The sequence below is a fragment of the Perissodus microlepis genome, chromosome 11, assembly GCF_051167445.1.
Source record: "Perissodus microlepis isolate ML-2025 ecotype Zambia chromosome 11, ASM5116744v1, whole genome shotgun sequence".
Lineage (NCBI taxonomy): Eukaryota > Metazoa > Chordata > Actinopteri > Cichliformes > Cichlidae > Perissodus > Perissodus microlepis.
This window is the reverse complement of record NC_140471.1, coordinates 15,273,256-15,291,218: the sequence shown is the minus strand read 5'-3', so window position 1 is coordinate 15,291,218 and position 17,963 is coordinate 15,273,256. Positions and strand designations below refer to the sequence as shown.

At 40.7% G+C, this 17,963-nt stretch overlaps 1 protein-coding gene across 4 annotated transcripts in view; it reads left to right on the top strand.

The window, feature by feature from the left end:
* Positions 1-17,963, top strand: part of plecb (plectin b) — a 124,069-nt gene that overhangs the window by 34,173 nt on the left and 71,933 nt on the right. Inside the window, exon 1 of one of the 4 annotated variants that reach the window (XM_084945113.1) lies at positions 1,485-1,805. The exons of 2 other annotated variants lie outside the window; for them this stretch is intronic. In XM_084945113.1, coding sequence (XP_084801239.1) covers positions 1,760-1,805 — 46 coding nt within the window. In that variant the 5' untranslated portion in view covers positions 1,485-1,759. Of the gene's footprint in view, positions 1-1,484; positions 1,806-11,857; positions 11,937-17,963 lie in introns of those variants that run through there. One more of the 4 variants, XM_084945114.1, reaches the window with a different exon arrangement.

Genomic DNA, 17,963 nt, shown 5'->3' with positions numbered 1-17,963 from the left:
TTCAGCTAAATACTTCTAATTTATTTTCCCAAACCAATAAGGACTAAAGAGCTGCATGTGGCTCCGGAGCCGCAGGTTGCCGACCCCTGCCCTAGAAGGAGTTTTTCAGAAGACCGTATAAAAGATGGACGTAGTTACCACAATTTCACCCATTAGTTTTAGGAGCTTCAGTGTTTTAGTTGCTGTCAAGTCAGTTTTTTGGAGCCGGAAATATCTGAACAAGAGGGTGGAGCTAGCTAGCTTAGTTAGCAGCTACATCCACAAACTGTAAAGGTGCCACGGACACACATGTCTGCTGGCTGGGGCTAAGAAACAAAATAAAATATTAAAATTTCCCTCACAAACTTCTTGGATGGCCATCTTTACAGTAATTGCTATATATAGGTTTGCATGTATACATACCTCATCTCCTCCTTAAAGGGTTGGACAATCTAAATGAAACTTTGCATGAACATATCACACATTTAACCATTATTGGTTAAATAATACGATTTTACAAAAGATTTATTAGAAATCCCAATTCCCATGATATGCGTTAATCCAGATCATAAAAGGTATAAAAAAAACTTTCGATAGAGGCCAAAACTGTTTTGTTTTTTTTTGTTGTTGTTTTTTGTACCAGGCTCTAAAACATGCTTTTTCATCTTTTTTATGCTGTGAAGCTTAACATGGGAGTGGGTGGGGATTGACTCTCCTTTGAAGCCAGCCTTTTGTGGCCCCTGCAGTCTGTTAGCGTTTCCTGCAATGGTCTCATTTTATTTTAGCTCCGGAAATTGTTCCTTAATAAACAATAACAACTATTTTCTAAGGTGACTGTTTTTGACTGCCCCCTGGTGATTAAAAAAAAAGAAGTTTACTCACAGTCACAGTAATTTTAGTAGTTTTTGGTGACTTAAAATTCCAGATTTATGTTTCTTTGTTCTGCTGAAATTACACAACTTGTAAAATACTTTCCCATCTATTTCAGAAGAATATCCCTTTGTACTCCAGCTACAGTGTGTTGCTGGAGCATTACGCTCACAGAAAAACCCTTGCTTTCATACAGCTGCTACATGTGCAATTAGTACAAAGCTAGTTTGTTTAGGATTTAGAGCAAGAGTTGTTTTATCCCCTTATGTATTTATGGATGCTCTGAGTGAGCACTGGCTAAACTTGGGAATTACTACAGGGATCTGGGGGTGGTGCTGGGATTCTGTGTCACTACATGGGCATGCACACGCATATATATGTTAAACGTTCACTTGCTTCTACTCCTGCTCTCTTGTCTGTATCATCTGTACAAACTACTTCCTAATGTCAACCTTGTGGAGCAGGCTGATTGATAGATACTCTATTCTGTGTCACGATTCGCTGGTTTGTGACCAAAGTCTTTGTGGCAGATTCTTCACTCAGTCTTGGGCAAAAGAGAAGGTGGAGGAAGAAAAGGAGGGGCAAAGGGAGGGGTTTTGCACGAACAGATGCCGGCACACACAGGATGTTTGTGCGTGTGTGTAAATGAGTGTGTGTGCATGCACATGGTGTGTCACAGGAACCAAAACAGAGGAGAGTCCCGGTCAGCAGACCTGCAGTAGCAAGAGGAAAGTGATCAAAGTAAGCCAGAAAAGACTCTGTACTACTCAGACTTCAGTCACAGGAATTTAGTCAGAGACACCATTGGTCCTGTCGTCATTTGAGGGGAAGGAGTCCAAGCTCTTGAATCAGCATCAGCATTGCCAGTATCTGTTATCATCACCATTCAAAAGGAGGCCTAACAGTGACAATGAACAACCCTAGGTCTATCCAGAATGAGATTACGTCTCTAAAAGGTATTTAACATTCAGTTTTTGATTTACAGAAAAAGTGCCTATCGACAGGCTAACATACCAGACAGCAAAGAATGAGGGTCACATTTGATTGTGTCAGTCTGTCTATAGGAAGGGAGGGGTGTCCGACAAAGTCATTGTTTGAAGAGCAGTGGAAGCTCAGGCATGTTTAACTAGCCGCTCACAATTGTATTTTAAACTGAGAGATACCATTTTACCGTTATAATAATCTTACCTGTGTTCGGCTGTTTTAATATCTGCCTGTCTGTGCTCCAAAATGTGTGCCATTGTTTCGCCGTCTGTTAAACAGATAAATACTGAAGGAGTAAAGCAGGCTGGTATTTTGATAGACACACTTGGACCTCACATTTGCCATGCAAACCCTCTATGCAAACCTGGAATATCCATTTTCTTGGCTTATCTAAAATTAATGGGGAAACTGTGGTTAATGATTACACAGGCTAGGCTTTATTTTTGTACAGTAGCTCCATGAAAGAGTGATGGAAAATGTAGCACAGCATTCTTTGACTATCACGTAAACCAGGGAATGGGAGGAATGTTGTCCACCTTTTCTTTCGCCATGCTTCTTGCTTGTTTTCAGTGTTTGCTTCCTTCCATCACAGTAAATCTTTCATAGTTGCATCATTTCAGCATGTGACCTGTCAGGTTTTACCTTTCTGAACCAGTTATTCACACGTGCTGCGTGTAGTTTCTGTTGATGAATGACTTAGATTTAGCGTAAACTATGAATGGCCATATGCTTGGTAAACTGATAGTAACAATGAAGAGGAAGACAGTGACCAGAAAGACAATAGAGAAGAGTTTTTCAATTTCTTAGCTCAGCATGTTAAGTATAACCTGAAAAACAAATGCATTTCTTATCTGTCTTTAAACAGGGCTTTATATACGTAAATGCTTCATTAGACAGGCTAATAGCAGACAGATAGGTGCAGTAAGTCACCTTCTGTTTATTTGCTTAGAACACAGTCTTTTTTCTTTATAGGCTTGGATGAAAACTAGAACACAACCACAAGAGAGGCAGTTTAAACAAACATGAGTGCTGCCTGGCCTGATGTGGTGGCAAAAAGAAACGGTGTATGAATATTTTTTGTATGCAGAACAAAAGCAAAATGCAGAATTCTAGCAGTTAGCATTTCTTTCTTAGATTATAGTTTTGAGTTTTCATTTGTTTCAAGCTGTTAGGGTTGGAAAAAATGGTAGGGGACTGGGGTGTTCAGCATTGATTTTCTGTTGTAAAAGGAGCACCATGCTGACTAAAAAATATATCTAATTTAAAAAAACCAGGAATGGTTCCAGACATCCCTCTCCTGTTCAAGTTTTTTATAGGACGTGTCTTTAAGCGTGATTTTACCAAATTACTAACAGTATGTATGATCAGAGTTTTACACATTCTTCCCAGCTCTCAGCTCTTTCAGCTTCTCCCATAATAAATCCTTTTGTAATTACAGCTGTGCCACTGTCTGACACTTTGGTTCTTTCTTTAGACGGCGTGTGTGAGCTTTCACACAGTCACACTAATAGGAAACTACTGGAACCCGCTGCAATGCAGAAATTGCTTCCACTTATGTGGACAGAGTACCTCAGTGTGTGACGCTCAATCATCAGACTTTTTTATCTGCGGCATTAAGACACTTGGAACAGTAATGTTACACTGCTGCACAGAAAACAGGCCCGTTCATGCACAGTACGCTACCAGGAGAGATCAGTGCAAATGAGAGCTACAATTCCAAGAAGCTGTCATAGGTTCAAGCAGTGTGATTAATGTGATCTCAACGGTAGGCTTTCTCTCTCTGCGCGTCTGTGTCTCTCCATCTCATCTCTAGATTGATTTCAGCCTTAGTTTGCATTTCCTGAAGGAGTCATGCAGCCATAAATTTCCCCGTTTTACTTCATGACACATAGCCACAGACAGCTAGTGTGCTTGTGAGGATGAGAGCCGTGGGGCTGTCTCCTGCTCTGATAAATTCTTTTCAAGTCTTGTCTCTTTTGTTTTGGGTTGTATTGTATTTCTTTTGGGGTCAGATCTTGCAAGCATAGGTAATGAGTTGAATTCCATAAAACCAGAACACTGTGCGTGCAGTTGCACTGCTCTGTCTGGCTTTTCAAGCGGATATGCAGTTCTGTATGAATTGGTAGTAGCGTGACTTTACAGGGTTGCCAGCTTTCAAGTATCAGATTGGGTGGGTGGCATGGTTAACCTCAGCAGGTTATGAAACAGCTAAATGTACTGCCGTTGTTACCAGGAAACATATTGCAATGCTGTTTTAGTTGCTAAAAAACACAAGCAAACGCTTATAGAAGTGTAGTGTATAACAAATATATGCCAGCCATATAAGGAATGTCTACACAGGAAGCGACTCACTTGTTGCCTTGTAGCCATTTGTATTGGACATTCCAGGGTCTGGTTGCCTAGGTTACCCTCTAATGTATTTACCCCCGTTTCATATGCCAGCATACTTCAGACATTCATCTAGAAGCTGAAAGTTTAACTCAGGACACCCAGTTCACATTGCCCACAGTCTCTTCTCCCGTTGCGTGAAGTCACTGACTCTCTGTGGTCTCTGCTCGTTTTCTGTGTCGACGCTTGTTTAATGTATTTTCCTCTTATACACCTCTAAAGACCATAAAATTTACATACTAACGATTTTAGACATCATGATAATTAAGGTAGATATGCACGCTCACTCTGTAGTAGTCACTGCTACAAATACTGTCTTTGAATTTAGCCATGAAAACTGAAAAAAACAGAAATATAAGAAGAAAAATTGACCAGACTTACTAAGAGGGACTGTGGACTCATCAAACTTTATTCGAAATATGCTCACAACCACCCAGCATATGCTTTCCTTGGGGATCTGCCAAACCCGGTAGTCGCCACTGATCCACAGTGAGGCCTTTCCTAACCCACAGACTCTGGCCTAGCATGCTGCTACATTATCAATAAATGTTTGTGTTTTTGTTTGAGGTGCTTGCTCATTTTAATCTGTCTAACCTAACCTATTTAACCTATTTAACCTTTTTTCACAAAGTACTGGCTTTCATCTTTATTTATTTGTATTTATTTGGCATGAAATTTGTGTGGAAGCATGAGAGTAGTCAACCCTGCTAATTAGCATAAGCCACAAAACATTGCTAACTCACATATCATCCTATATGTAGTTATCAAAGCTATTTTTGGCCTATATTTACATACATGTTCTTTACACCAACATTAAATATACTCTTTATTTTACAAAAAAGCTCACATAAGCTGTGTGTATTCCATCTAATGCTAGGCTAACAGGGCAGTAGTGTTCATGCTGTAAGCTACTGCGATGATACAAACCCCAGTTTCTCCACCATGGCTGTCATATAATAATATATATATAAACTGGGTTCTCCTCTCTTTTCAGTAACACACATATTCATGTTCGTCACCTGAAACCTTCTGTTTACCAAAATAGCAACAAATAGCAGCAAATAAAAGAAGACAAACAAGGCGATTGCATATCAGTAATGTAATCAGATAAGGTAAGTTAGTCGTTATCTGAAATGTGCTGTTTCAATTAAGAGAACTAAAAATGTTTGATTAAATCTCGACGTTCCCTTTTAAAGTGCAATGACACATATGGTTAGCGATGCCAAAGTGCAAATTAACAACTGTTAAATTGGTATTCATGGCATGTCTGATGGTGACCTCAGTCTATTTTAACCCATCATAATACTTTTAATAATATCATATCTTAATGCTGCAGTTCACACTGATTGTTTCACCAGCCAATCCGGTCACACATCACATATTTATGAATACAGAAAGCTTTTATGACATTTAGTTGAATACAAATGTTACACAATAATTTCAAGTTGAGCAACAATTTCTTAAATGTCTGCTATGCTCAATCTGTGACAACAAAATACAATAACTGTTTCATTCAAGTATACTTATGCAACATTGGTCTCACTGCTCAAAAAAAGCAAAAAGGTGGTCAGCAACCAAGTTTACACTCCAGTCATCTGAGAAAAAGTGAGAATCAGCACAAGGTCCCTGCATCCTGCGACCCACTGTCCTCTATTGTCTGAAGGAAATACCTTTTGTAATGCAGGAAATGTTCTTAGTATTGCAAATCTGCTTGCATTTCTAATGTGTTTCAAGAAAAAAGAGATTGAAACGGTTTTTATTTCAAGCTTTGTCTACCAGCCGGCTAAAACACCTGAAGAGTCTGCGCACAGTCGTTCAGAGATGAAATGTTTATTTTACTTTGTTCTTGTCTGTAGAGACTGACTGAAAATATTAGGGGTAAGCTTATAGAGGGATTGAACAGATCCCTTCCTTCCCCTTGTTCTATAAGCAGTATGGTCTCTATAGTGTCTGGATGGGCCATGCTCCACACTGTACACACATGAATCGGTTAGAGGAAATTCCATGACCTGCTTGTAGGTATTTTGGGAATTACTTCTCACACATAACCTTGCGTTTATTTCTTTAATTTCCTTTTCTTTTGTCCCTGACCCTTCTGGACAGATTGCATCCGCATTTCTGAAATGTAGCGTATGCTTACGTACACTGATTTTCCTTCTGTTCCACTCTGCAGTTTCTCTGTTTTGATGAGAAAAAAAAACAGTGGCAAAATATGACATTCAGCACTCTTTGTCATGAGGTAAAATAAACAGAGAAGCAGCGCAAGCGGGTTTCCACATTATAGTGTAATTAATGAGTAGCAAATGTGAGCATTGGGAGGTTCTCCAGGCTTCCTTCACTTGTTTACCTCAGGCCTCTGAGAGTAAACCTTCTTTGTTCCTCTGGATTTGTCTCTGTTACAAAAAACATCACACAAAGATGTACAACATTTTATGGGAAATGTAGCTCACAGAGTGACACAACAGAGTGACAGGTATAAACTGGCTGGTCACTCTGTCACCACTTTGCTGATTGCTGAGAACACTGTTTGCATTCAGGATAGTTTCAGGCCTGTCATGAGTGCGGCGCCACAGCGTGGGGTAATGATGAATATATTCCCATTTAACAGCAGAGTGAGAGGTAGTACAGGTGGGCGACCGTGGCTCAGGGGGTTGGGAAGCGCATCTGTAACCAGAAGGTCGCCGGTTCGATCCCCGGGCTCTCTGTCCTGGTTGTTGTGTCCTTGGGCAAGACGCTTTACCCTACCGCCTACTGGCGATGGCGCGATATGGCAGCCTCGCTTCTGTCAGTCTGCCCCAGGGCAGCTGTGGCTACAACCGTAGCTTGCCTCCACCAGTGTGTGAATGTGAGAGTGAATGAATAGTGGCATTGTAAAGTGCTTTGGGTGCCTTGAAAAGCGCTATATAAATCCAATCCATTATTATTAGTACATCCTCTCAGTATGTTTACCCTGGAGTGTTGCGTTGTAGTGCGTGCATGTCTGATGCATACTCGAGGCTCTGCAGCTGTGTGCTTGTCTGTGTTTTTCTCATGTGGACCATGCCCTTACTTTTGATAACACTGTAGTGATACTTCCCATCTATTCATCCCTCATCACAGATTCTGGTTCTCGCCTCATGAGATTCACTCTAAGAGATGCTTTTATTATCAGGCAGCTGGGACTGGAGATGACTGGGTGTTACTAGTGAGATGGTTGTCATGGTTAAGATGTTGGATACCAGAGAAATGGGAACACCTTATTGAAGTTAAAAAGGGGAAATGTCTTAGATTACTGAAATATCATGTCTTAATATTTTTTTCTTCCTGTTATTGGTGTATGAATGGGGTAGTTTAGATTGAAAAGAACACGTTAGAATGTAAAAGTCACACAAAGTAGACCAGCCAGTCCTGGTTTCTCTGAGGTAAAATCACTATTTTATCTTATCTCATATTTCTTCTTTGCTCTAGAAGAACATGTTCTCCCTGTGTGGTTCACTCTAGTATAGTCCAACTATTTGTTGACTTGATATACAATTTTTTTTTGAGATGCAGAAAACATAAAGAGTTCAGTTACAAGTCTGTTATAAAAAGGTCACTATAAAAGTAGATATCGATATCGGCAGCACTGATACATGGGTTAGACTCTATTCTCTATTGATATGTGTTGGCTGTAGATGTGGAAGAGGGTGAGGGTGATTATCTCTATGTGTGTGGCTTGTTCATGATGTGCCTTTTACTATATGATAGCCTCCAGTTGCCCGCACAGCCCTGATACAGGCAAGCAGTTAAGAAAACAGATAGGTCAGTATATGATACTAACGTTCAGCAGTAGTCGATACCTATCTGCGGTGGTCTGATGAAAGGGAAGAGGAGGAACATCTGATAGTAGCTGTTCCACCTGGCAGCTGGAACCTTGCTTTAAAAGACCTGTTGTTATTATCTCCATACCTGATGACATAGCACACCTTCAGAGCCCCTGTATTTTTCCTGCTTGTGCAGTTTGCACTTTTTGGCAGAACAAGAAAGACCAACAGGATATTATCCAGAGGCGTAACATTTTGGCACATGCATGTTGTCAGATCAGTGTCGTCTTTGTATTACATCAATCGACCACTATCACAAAGCTGTGGCATAGTGGGTTTTTAAAAATCTGTTAAATGACACCCTTTTTTTTCCTGTAAGTCTATAGCAAGTTTTTTATTATCTGAGTTTTGTTTGTCACTATCAGTGTAGCTAGTGTTTGAACAACACAGGTTCTAGATACTGTTTTAAAATCTGATGTTTGGCGGTCTTGTCTTGTTTTATTAACAGTTGTTATCACAATTGCTATTGTATTGGATCCAAGTCTCATTTTCTGGGACCACGATGATAGAATTGAAGATTGAACACAAAGACAGGAAATGAAAATTACAAATGGTTTTCTTCAAGTTTCAGGAAATCGTAGCCACTTTAAAGCATACTGTTGATATAATGTTTAAACAATACTTTTTTTCTTGCTATTATTCTGCTGTGTTGAAATTGATATATTTGCTTGTTCAGTATTACAGTAGCTTAGATGAAATCATTGTAACCCATCTTAGCTGCAATTCTTAAGTCAGGAATGATGTTTCTTTGGCCACAGGCATTTGGTCTTTGATCAGAGACAGCTAGCTGCCAAAAAAGGCAGCAAACTGTCTGCTTCGTGTCAGAGGAATGGAATGAGACATCTCTGAAAAGAAGAGATTAAAAACCGTGTAGGATTTCCAGAAATTTGGCAAACAAATGATTCTCATGGACTCAGAACTTAATGATCAGCAACAAGGCCCTTGAACTTGAAGTAAGGACAAGTCTTTACACAGCTCGAGTGTTTTCTCCCATCCACATCCATTCAGTCACCTGTGTTTCATTTTCCTTCAACTGACGATGGCACAGAGAATGACAGCTGAACAACAGCTTCTTAAACTGTATGTATAATGCAGAAAGGAAGTGACTCATCTAGTTACTTGCCAATCTGTGTTTTGTTTGCTTTAATTTCTATGTCAACAAAAGATGTCTGATCAAGAAATGACTCACAGTATCATAGGCCACAGTTCTGACCACAAGCAAATGACTCATCTTTTGCGACCGCATGCTAACTGGCTGCACGATGTCCTCGTGAATTCTCCTAAAATGATAACAAACCTCCTGCAAGATTATCAGTCGTGGTAGCTGATAAATGAAACTTTTTAGCTTCCTGGTGTTAAATTATTTTGCCTTTTGACAGAGAAATAACAAAAATGTCAGCTTATTGGTGACTTAATACAGACAGAAAATAATGAATAGCTAAATCCTCACTGTCCCATCCAGTGAAACAGAACTGCTAAACTACAGTTAACTTTAATTATCCTTTAGTTTTGCTCCAATCACAAACTTCAAACACAGTCTGTTCACAATATATAATACTAACAGGGGATTTTTCTCTTTATCTGTGACACCATGCTTTTGCCATGCTGTAAATCAGGAGTGGCTGCTTGCCTCAAATGTTGTGGCTACACATAAATGTCACAATGAAGCTGGTCAGTAAATTCCACTCAAATAAAGTTTGCTCCATCGACCGCTGTTGATCTCTTTCGACATCTCCGCACACCCGAACATTAAGAACAAGCCAAAACAATGCAGATACAAAGACAGAATGATTTATTATCACCCCCTTCTCCCCATTGTGATGGGCGAATTCAGCAGCCAAGGCCTAAATTTGTTTACAATCTTTCAGTCTGCTTCACAGGGTAATTTGATGAGAACCCAACTGTGTAGGCGATGGTTTCTATGTGGTCCGAACCATGTGGTCTGTTTTAGAAGATATGACAGGACAATTTTTTTTAATCTGTTTACTTGTAGCCGTTCCATCCTTTTCTCCCATTTTTCCTTTTTTAAAATACCATATGGGAGTTATCAAATTCCTGAACTGTTTTCTGCGCGGCATCTTCCAGCTGTCGACCCAGCCCTGAATTCAGAAACACAAGCAGTATTTGTTATGGGCGTGCTTTATGCTGTTTGCAAAGCCTCCACGCTCCTATTGTCGCTTCTGTCATCTGGGACATCTGCACTGTTTGAAGCAGGCGCTCTGTGGAATCATTTCACACTCATGTCCACAATGTTTTACAGCAATTTGCACACAATTCAAGACATTCCTGTCATATAGTTAACCCTGCTTCCCTGTAAGGAAATGCATCATGGGTAGTTTCCCTTCTCTGTTGTTGAGCTATTTTTAGTTATGGCTTTCTAGCGCTATGGGGAAAGACCTTATAGTATGCTTAATGAGAGCAACAGCTGTGAAATGACTTAGTGTCTCCCTCATGGTAAACAAACAGAAGCCAGGGGACAGAACCAGCCCTCTCTGCTCTATTTACTTTCTTATCTGAATTAGGCTTAAATATTTCCTTTTTGACAAAGGTTATATTTAGGGATGGATTACACGACCCTGAATCCTCCCTTTAGCTATGCTGCAATATACCTAGGCTTTTAAGGGGTTTCCATGATGATTCATCTCTTTTCTTAGTGTATTTATAGCACCACTCTACATTTAACCATTAGTATTAATCTCTCTTCTAATATCATAAAAGTGCTGTTCATTATCTTCATACTGAAAATAACAGTAATTTTTAAAAAAATCCAACAACTTGCAGCCAAAGTTCCTTGTTTTTTCTCCTTTTCTCCTCCCACGCCTTCCGGATACCTTTAGCTTGGGTTAATGTGTGTGAGTGTGTGCTGTAATTCAGGAAAAAAGTGTTAATGATTAACCCTATGGCTTCCAATGCCTGCTTCACACGCAAGCTTTAAATGCAGCTATGGCTAGCATTGACACTGCACTGCAGGATCGAATTCATCATGCATGTTGGCTAACGCCGTCACTTGCGTTGTTACATTTTAGAAGACCCAGTTAAATGGCCCACTTGCATACATATGCTATATATAAATTTGACTCCCTTTTGCCTCGTGGACATCAAACACTCGCCACCTTTATCTTCACAGTGTTTTACACAGTGCACATGCAATACAGTCATTTCTCTTTGACTGTTCTGTGTTCAGTGTCTTTTCGATTAGAAAAACCTGCTGCTGTTTTTCTCCAGCATTTTTGTGTCTCCAAATCAGCAGATTAATAGTCTTTTCACACCCTATCCCAATGCAGGCTTTTCATCCCACTCAAAGCTGCATGAAATAATTATATTTAACCCTCATGCATACTCTAATGTGAGATTAATTATTGAGTTAAACATTTATTTTGTCAGTCCAGCGGGAACATGGAGCAGTGCTGCCTGATTTAATTGAATTTAACTTGTGTTCTATTGTTTTCTTTCATCTTCATGCCTTTGTTTGCCTTTGTTGCTGCTCTGAAATTTTAGCTCTTTGTCAAACACTTCAGCTCCATACACACTCACGTATGAGTATGCACACACATACACACACACACACACACACACACACACACACACACACACACACACACACACACACACACAGAGGTATTATTATGGAGGGCGGCTCTGACCTGTGAGGAGGAGGAGGAGGAGACTGGTGGGGGGGGACTTCTGTTGATCTACGCAGCGTGACGTGTTTGACAGAGAACATAGGCTGCAAGAGAAAGTCAAAAATCTGGAGTGAAAGCGGAAAGGAGAGAAGAAGATAGCTGTAGGGAAAAGCCGCCGTTAGTAAGCTGTGAGGTTCCAAAGTTCTTCTTGAACGCGTCTGAATCATGGAGTCCTTCTACTCGAGCAAAGGTACGCAAACGCAGTGAACAAACATGCAGCTGAAAGGAGAGAAAGGAGACAGGCAACAAAGCTAAGAGGTAACGTGATACAGGTGCAGGGCCGGCAAACAGAGGATTTCAGTGGGTGGGACTGCACATGGGCAAAACTACAACAGTAGAAAACGTGTAACAGGTGTCTGTCTGCAAACGTGAGAATGTATGGATCAAAGAGTGCAAAAACAAATATATATAGTAATCAAGACTGTTAATCAATCTTCCATCTCCATATTTGCCAGTATTGGCTGTGTTGTGGGACTTTCATGTGCAAAAAGCTAAGGTGCGACAAGAATTACTCATAGAACAGACAAGGCAACAAGTATGCCACTGATTCAGTCAGAAATGCCTTTGAAAGCCTGAATTGGAGCAGTTGGGGTGGTGGTGGGTTGCAAAGTGGTCTGAAAAGGCTGCAGAAACTCTGTGCAAGCTGAGTTGTAATAGTATAGCCCATATGAGGTGTGCCAATAGGATGAACAGGTTGGGATCAGCTGAGCACACCTGGTTGAATGAGGTGTTGAGATCAACTGATCTGACACGATTGCTAACGGAGCTTGGCTCCTTGGCCTGCCAGAACCAATGCTATCCTCAATTCATTTTCAATGGTTTATAGCATGCTGTTTCTTACATGGGTGCATTGTAGCCAGTGCAGTTACCTGCTGAAATGCTAGAGCTGAATTTAGGCAGTTACTCATGTCACTGGACTTTACCTGTTGTACAGTAAGTGATGCACTAACACTTGCTAACCTCTGATCTTGTAACAGAGTGCTGAAGATGTATTAAGCTTTTAGAGTGTAATAAATGGATGCTGACTGTGGCCGTGTGCTCCTGCGGAGATTTACTGCCTTGTCCTTGCTAGCAGCTCCCTAATATGCTACTTTACGTCCCTGTTTCAGCAGCCCGAGCAGTATTTTACCCTCCGTGTGTGCAGTGTGCTGAGTGTGATGCTGCCGTGCTGCTGACTCTCAGTCGAGAACCCACAAAGGAGGGATTTTTCTTGCACTCAAAGGCCTTTTTACTGTCATAGTCTCAGGGATTACGGGCTAAAAACGTTCCCACTGAGCCTCCATCAGGCCGCAGCATGATTCAAAGACCTCCCACAGAGTGTGAAGAAGTGGTGCACTATGTTGGTGATTCTGAGTGTTTGGCAGGAGAAGGTTTGCCTGTCTGGCGGTGAGCAGTTTTGCACTGGAGAACAGTAAAAGCCCAAGGCAGGTTTCTTAGGTTGTTTTCACTGATGGAAATGTGTGTTGGTGTGTTGTTTTTGGGCAGGGGTTGGTAGTAGCCACTATTAGCTGGTGTGCAATGGAGTATTATTAAATAGGCTCAAAGTTTCAGTCAGTGTCTTTGTGGGTTGTTTTAGTAACATAGTTAGATTTATTTAGTCAGTGAAAGCTTCTTGTGGAATTTCCCTAAAGTTGGATGATGTCATCGACGCTTCTGTCATTGATCAGATCATTAGGCTTTCTTTAACCTGAAGTAATGAGGAAGACCTTGTGACAAACTGTCCAGCTGCAGTATGCAACACATGCAATCTTTTTCTTGAAACCAGTTTCTCGCTGTATTTGTTAGCAGATGAAGCTTGCTTAGTAACAAACACATGATTTTAGACTCTCTGTCTCTTTGAAAAGAGTTATTTTGGCCTTTATGATACAGTAGTATCTGGATAAGGGTAAAACCGAGCCTAGGGCGGTGATGTAGAAAGCTCCGCCCTGCTACGTTGGTCCTGCACTCGTCGAGCTGACCTGCAGGGGTGTTCAGTTTTTATTAGCGCATAATAGCAGTGCAGTCAGACAGCTTATGCTTAAAATGATGTATTACAGCAATAAAATATAGTTAGAACTTGGAGTCTAGGCACCAAACTCATCACTCACTTCAAATACGTCACATGTAGAAAATGGGGAGTGATGAGTAAATATCTCCCTGGAGCTTACAGATGGAGCATGGGAGGCTTGGAAACATAGGCCTGCAGTCCTGGGTTGCACTGACATGTCTTAGGCAGAGATGGGAAAGTTTGCAGCTCAAATAGGCGGTGTGTTTGACACATGATGTTAGGCATGATTACCATTTGAACCAGCTTGTAGCCTTCGCTGTATTTACAGTAACACTTATGATACACTCAGTGACGTGGCATGAAAGAATGCTGTGAGCCAAAGTGACGAGAATCTCTAAACTTTGACCTACTGCCCTTACTTTACCTGTTGAAGTGTCCTTGAGAACAGAAAGTAAGGTCTGGGATGATAATAAATTATCTGCTTTAATCTGTTAATTTGTTTGTACAATAAAAGGGTGCAGGGTTCACCAGGCAGCAGCTAATGCAATATTTTGGAAAACACAGTGAATTAAAGCCACAAGTCTGGACTTCAGCCACATCTTGAGTGTTTAAATTACAATTTACTGTGGTGGTATCGTCCTCCAGCTCTTCTGAGTGAAAAGCGAGGCATTCCCAAGCCATCTGAGAGACATAATTTCACTAGGGTGTCCTGGGTCTGTACCCCAGGCTTCTTCCAAGCAGGACATTCCTGAAACGCCTCACCAAGGAGGCACCAAAGAGACCTACAATATTTTTCCTGAAATATTTCTGTGCAGTTTCTTGTCAGCAGACTGTCCATGCAGGAAATGTGACCAGAGGTTGCTCCAGAGGAAAGTCTGCCTGCTCTTGCAGGATGCTTCCTCTCATATCCTGTTGTTCTGTTGACTTTGAATTTAGTTTCCTTCACTTTTGGTTTTGTGACTTCCTGTAAATGGATTTCCTGCTATAAAAAATCATCGAAAAACTTGTATCATGCACATCAACAAAATAGTGGTTCGGTCACACCATCGGTGTTACTGCAAACCTTTGTGTTTTTAACAGATAAATGATCAACTTAGTAATATTTCTTTTAGAATTTTTGATGGGTGCAGTTTACTGTTTTCTAATTTATGGATTAAGCAATTAAAAGAGATGATAACTCTGATAAAATAATGTTTTTTGATCAAGTTTTTTATTAACTGGAAAATGTCTATTTTCACAAAAAAGTATATAAAATGACAAAACCTAATTTTCATCTCCTCTTGATTGCATGTCTCAGTAACGTCTTGTTTCTTGGAATGTAGCTCCTGAAGCTAAAGCCATAAACCAAGTACAAAACGTGAATCCATAAAATCTTAAAATTTGCCATTAAAACTTTACTGCCCTCACCATTAACACAGTCATTTTTCACATCATGTCAAGCATTTACTGCAAATATTCGCCATAAACAGTTACGGTCAGCTGCTAGAAGATACCATAAGTTAGACAGGTCCAATTTTAGAGCGGGTTAGTTCTCGGATCATCTGTGTCAAAGGGTGATGATTTAACTACCTTGTGGTTCCCCATGAGAAACACTAGCAGGGTGGCAAGTTGGTAGTCGGTGCTTGTGCGTTACTGTTATAGACTGGAAACTGTAGTGGTGCTGCTGAAGAGAATGTCCTACTCAGTAGCAGGGCGATGTGGGTGGTAAAGATTGGGTGGGGGCAGAGTGGCGTGACATCAGAATAAAGGACAACTGTGGAGCTCGAGCCTTTGATCTGTCCTGTCCCTAAAGGCTGGAATACTTTCAAGCCAAGAGCGTTGGCCTGTATTTACTGTGAAATTTTAAACTTCCCTTTATAACTTTGATGAATACAAAGGCAGAAAAGTTAGTTTAGAAAATACTAAAAAATAAAAGTTCAGTATAAAAGGTAGAAAAATAATAATAATTTGCATGGTATTATTACTCTTATTATTGCAAAAACATGTGACATGGTTTGACTGTAATGCAGTCTGTATCGTGTTTCATAAGTTGAATGGTGCACAAGTGCTTTGGATGTGCAGATTACAATCATTATAGGAACCCTAAAACCAGTTTGGATGAGTCCTAATAACATGTGCCTTTGTCCTCTCTCTCTCTCTCCAGTAGATGGTGCTATTGCCCAGTAAACTTGAATTAGCCGCTCATTCCCAGTGAATGCTTTTTTATTAATTCTCTGAATCGGAATGGATGGGCTCAAGATGTTCTCTTTCTTTTGTGCAAAAAAGAAAGAAGGAACTCGCTTGCATAATAGTTGAAGCATGAGGATATAATTCAGCTCTTTGTCAGGCCGACTCTTGAAACAGAATGTTCCCGCATGTGGGACCGGTTAGTTTGAAGTCTTTGCAAGTGTCAGAGCACACATTTACTTTTGGCATGCGCTGCTAATGCAGTCCACATGACAAACCAGTTCTTCTCCATCGTCTTTTTAACTGTCCTGTTTAAAGTTTGCCTTGTGCGTTTATTAGTGAGTTCAAATAAACTCGACTTTTCTATCCTATAGCATGTGCCTTACACAATTAACACTGCTGTTTGTTTCTCTTTGTTTTTCAGGTGAGTCCCCTCTTCTCTTCTGTCTTCTGTCGTGCTGACTGATGACGGTCCAGAACACCTGGAGCTATGAACCAATAAGTACTCTGATTGCATCAATCCAGTTGTAGTATTAGAGTGGAATAAAACACAGGAAATGCGTGCAGCTTGATATTGCAAGAACTATTTTCTGCTGACACATGAATAAAAGCTTCATGTTTTGTTGACTTAGTACAGAGTTGGAGCGCAGCTGGATACACACTTAACATGTGCTTATATTACTAGTTTAGTGGTGTAATAAACTTTTACTCTTATTTTATGACAGATAACATTTTATCTTGAATCTTGAATCATCACTCTATGAATCACAAGGATGGGGTCATTTCCTCTAAAGTATATTTGCAATGTTTAGCACAAGGTATGAGAAATGCAGGGGTTGTAACACCTGGGTGTGACCTGTTCACGAGAAGGCCACCTCATCACATTGCTTCATTCTTTTTAGTAGCAGCTCCAAGTGTTCCATGGAAAGGATGAGCTGTATGTGAGGTGTATTGAAAGCCCACCGCCTGCTTCGGTGTTTCCCACGATCTTTTAAGGAAATTTTGGAACTGCTGTGCCGCAGAGTGCTTGATAAAATCTCAACCTTCTGATCTTGATGAAGTGAATGTGTGGATGTGCGATTGGAGGCATGGGTGGGGGCAAACAATGCTTGTTCAGTTACTCCCGACGTTACTCACAAAGCAAAAATGCCAAAAACGTGTGTCTGTGCTCGTGTGTGTGCTTGGCTAGTGTCGAGACAATAGCAAACTTGTGCTTCCACACTTCTTTCTGGTGATGTTTGGTAAGGGATCTCATTGTATTAGTAGAGATATGGCCCTCCTGTAACTTTTCAGCGGCCTCCAGTGCACGGCGGTTCACATTTCTTTACCCGAGGGGGAGTTATTACTGTTGCCACACCTCGCATAAAGGTCCTAAGATCCTGACAAAGCCGGTTGCATGATTGTTAAAGGTGATCCAACTGGTTTGCATTTCTCTCTTGCTCCAGTTCAGTTCATTTGATAGTCTAGTACGTCTAATTACCCTGCAGCACGTTTAGTTCAGCAAAGCAACGTTTACAAAAGGCTTCACCTTCACTACAAGATCACACTTTAAGTGCAGCGCATTGCTATTTGTGTTCAACTTGCACAAGTGGTCCCACATGTTTCTAAAAGTGCATTGATTGATTGATTAAACCACAGCAAACCCTTTAAAAGCTCATAGTGCGGTTCTGTTGCAAAGCCTGCACCGTGAGATTGGCTGCGTAAATGTTAAGCAGCTCTTACAGTTGTCAGGGGAGTAACCTGATAGGCTGTTGGCTGTAGTTACTCTGCTGTTTGGTTTCAATGTGGGACATACACCCTCAAGGACAAACTATCAGGATACTTTGTTTTTTTGTAATTGTTACCTGTAATTGCTTCTTTGTAATCGTTTCTAAATCACAGTTCTTTCACGCAGAAATGCACCAATGCTGGTTAACGAGTGCACAACTAGAACAGCGCCTACTCATCTGGGTTTTATTATAATTTGGGGACGGGAAGCTTGCCTATTGTTTGGACTCCTGTTCTGTCTTTAAAGGCAGGAGGTTTAGTTTTAGATGTCACAATGGAAAACAGGAAGCAGAACCA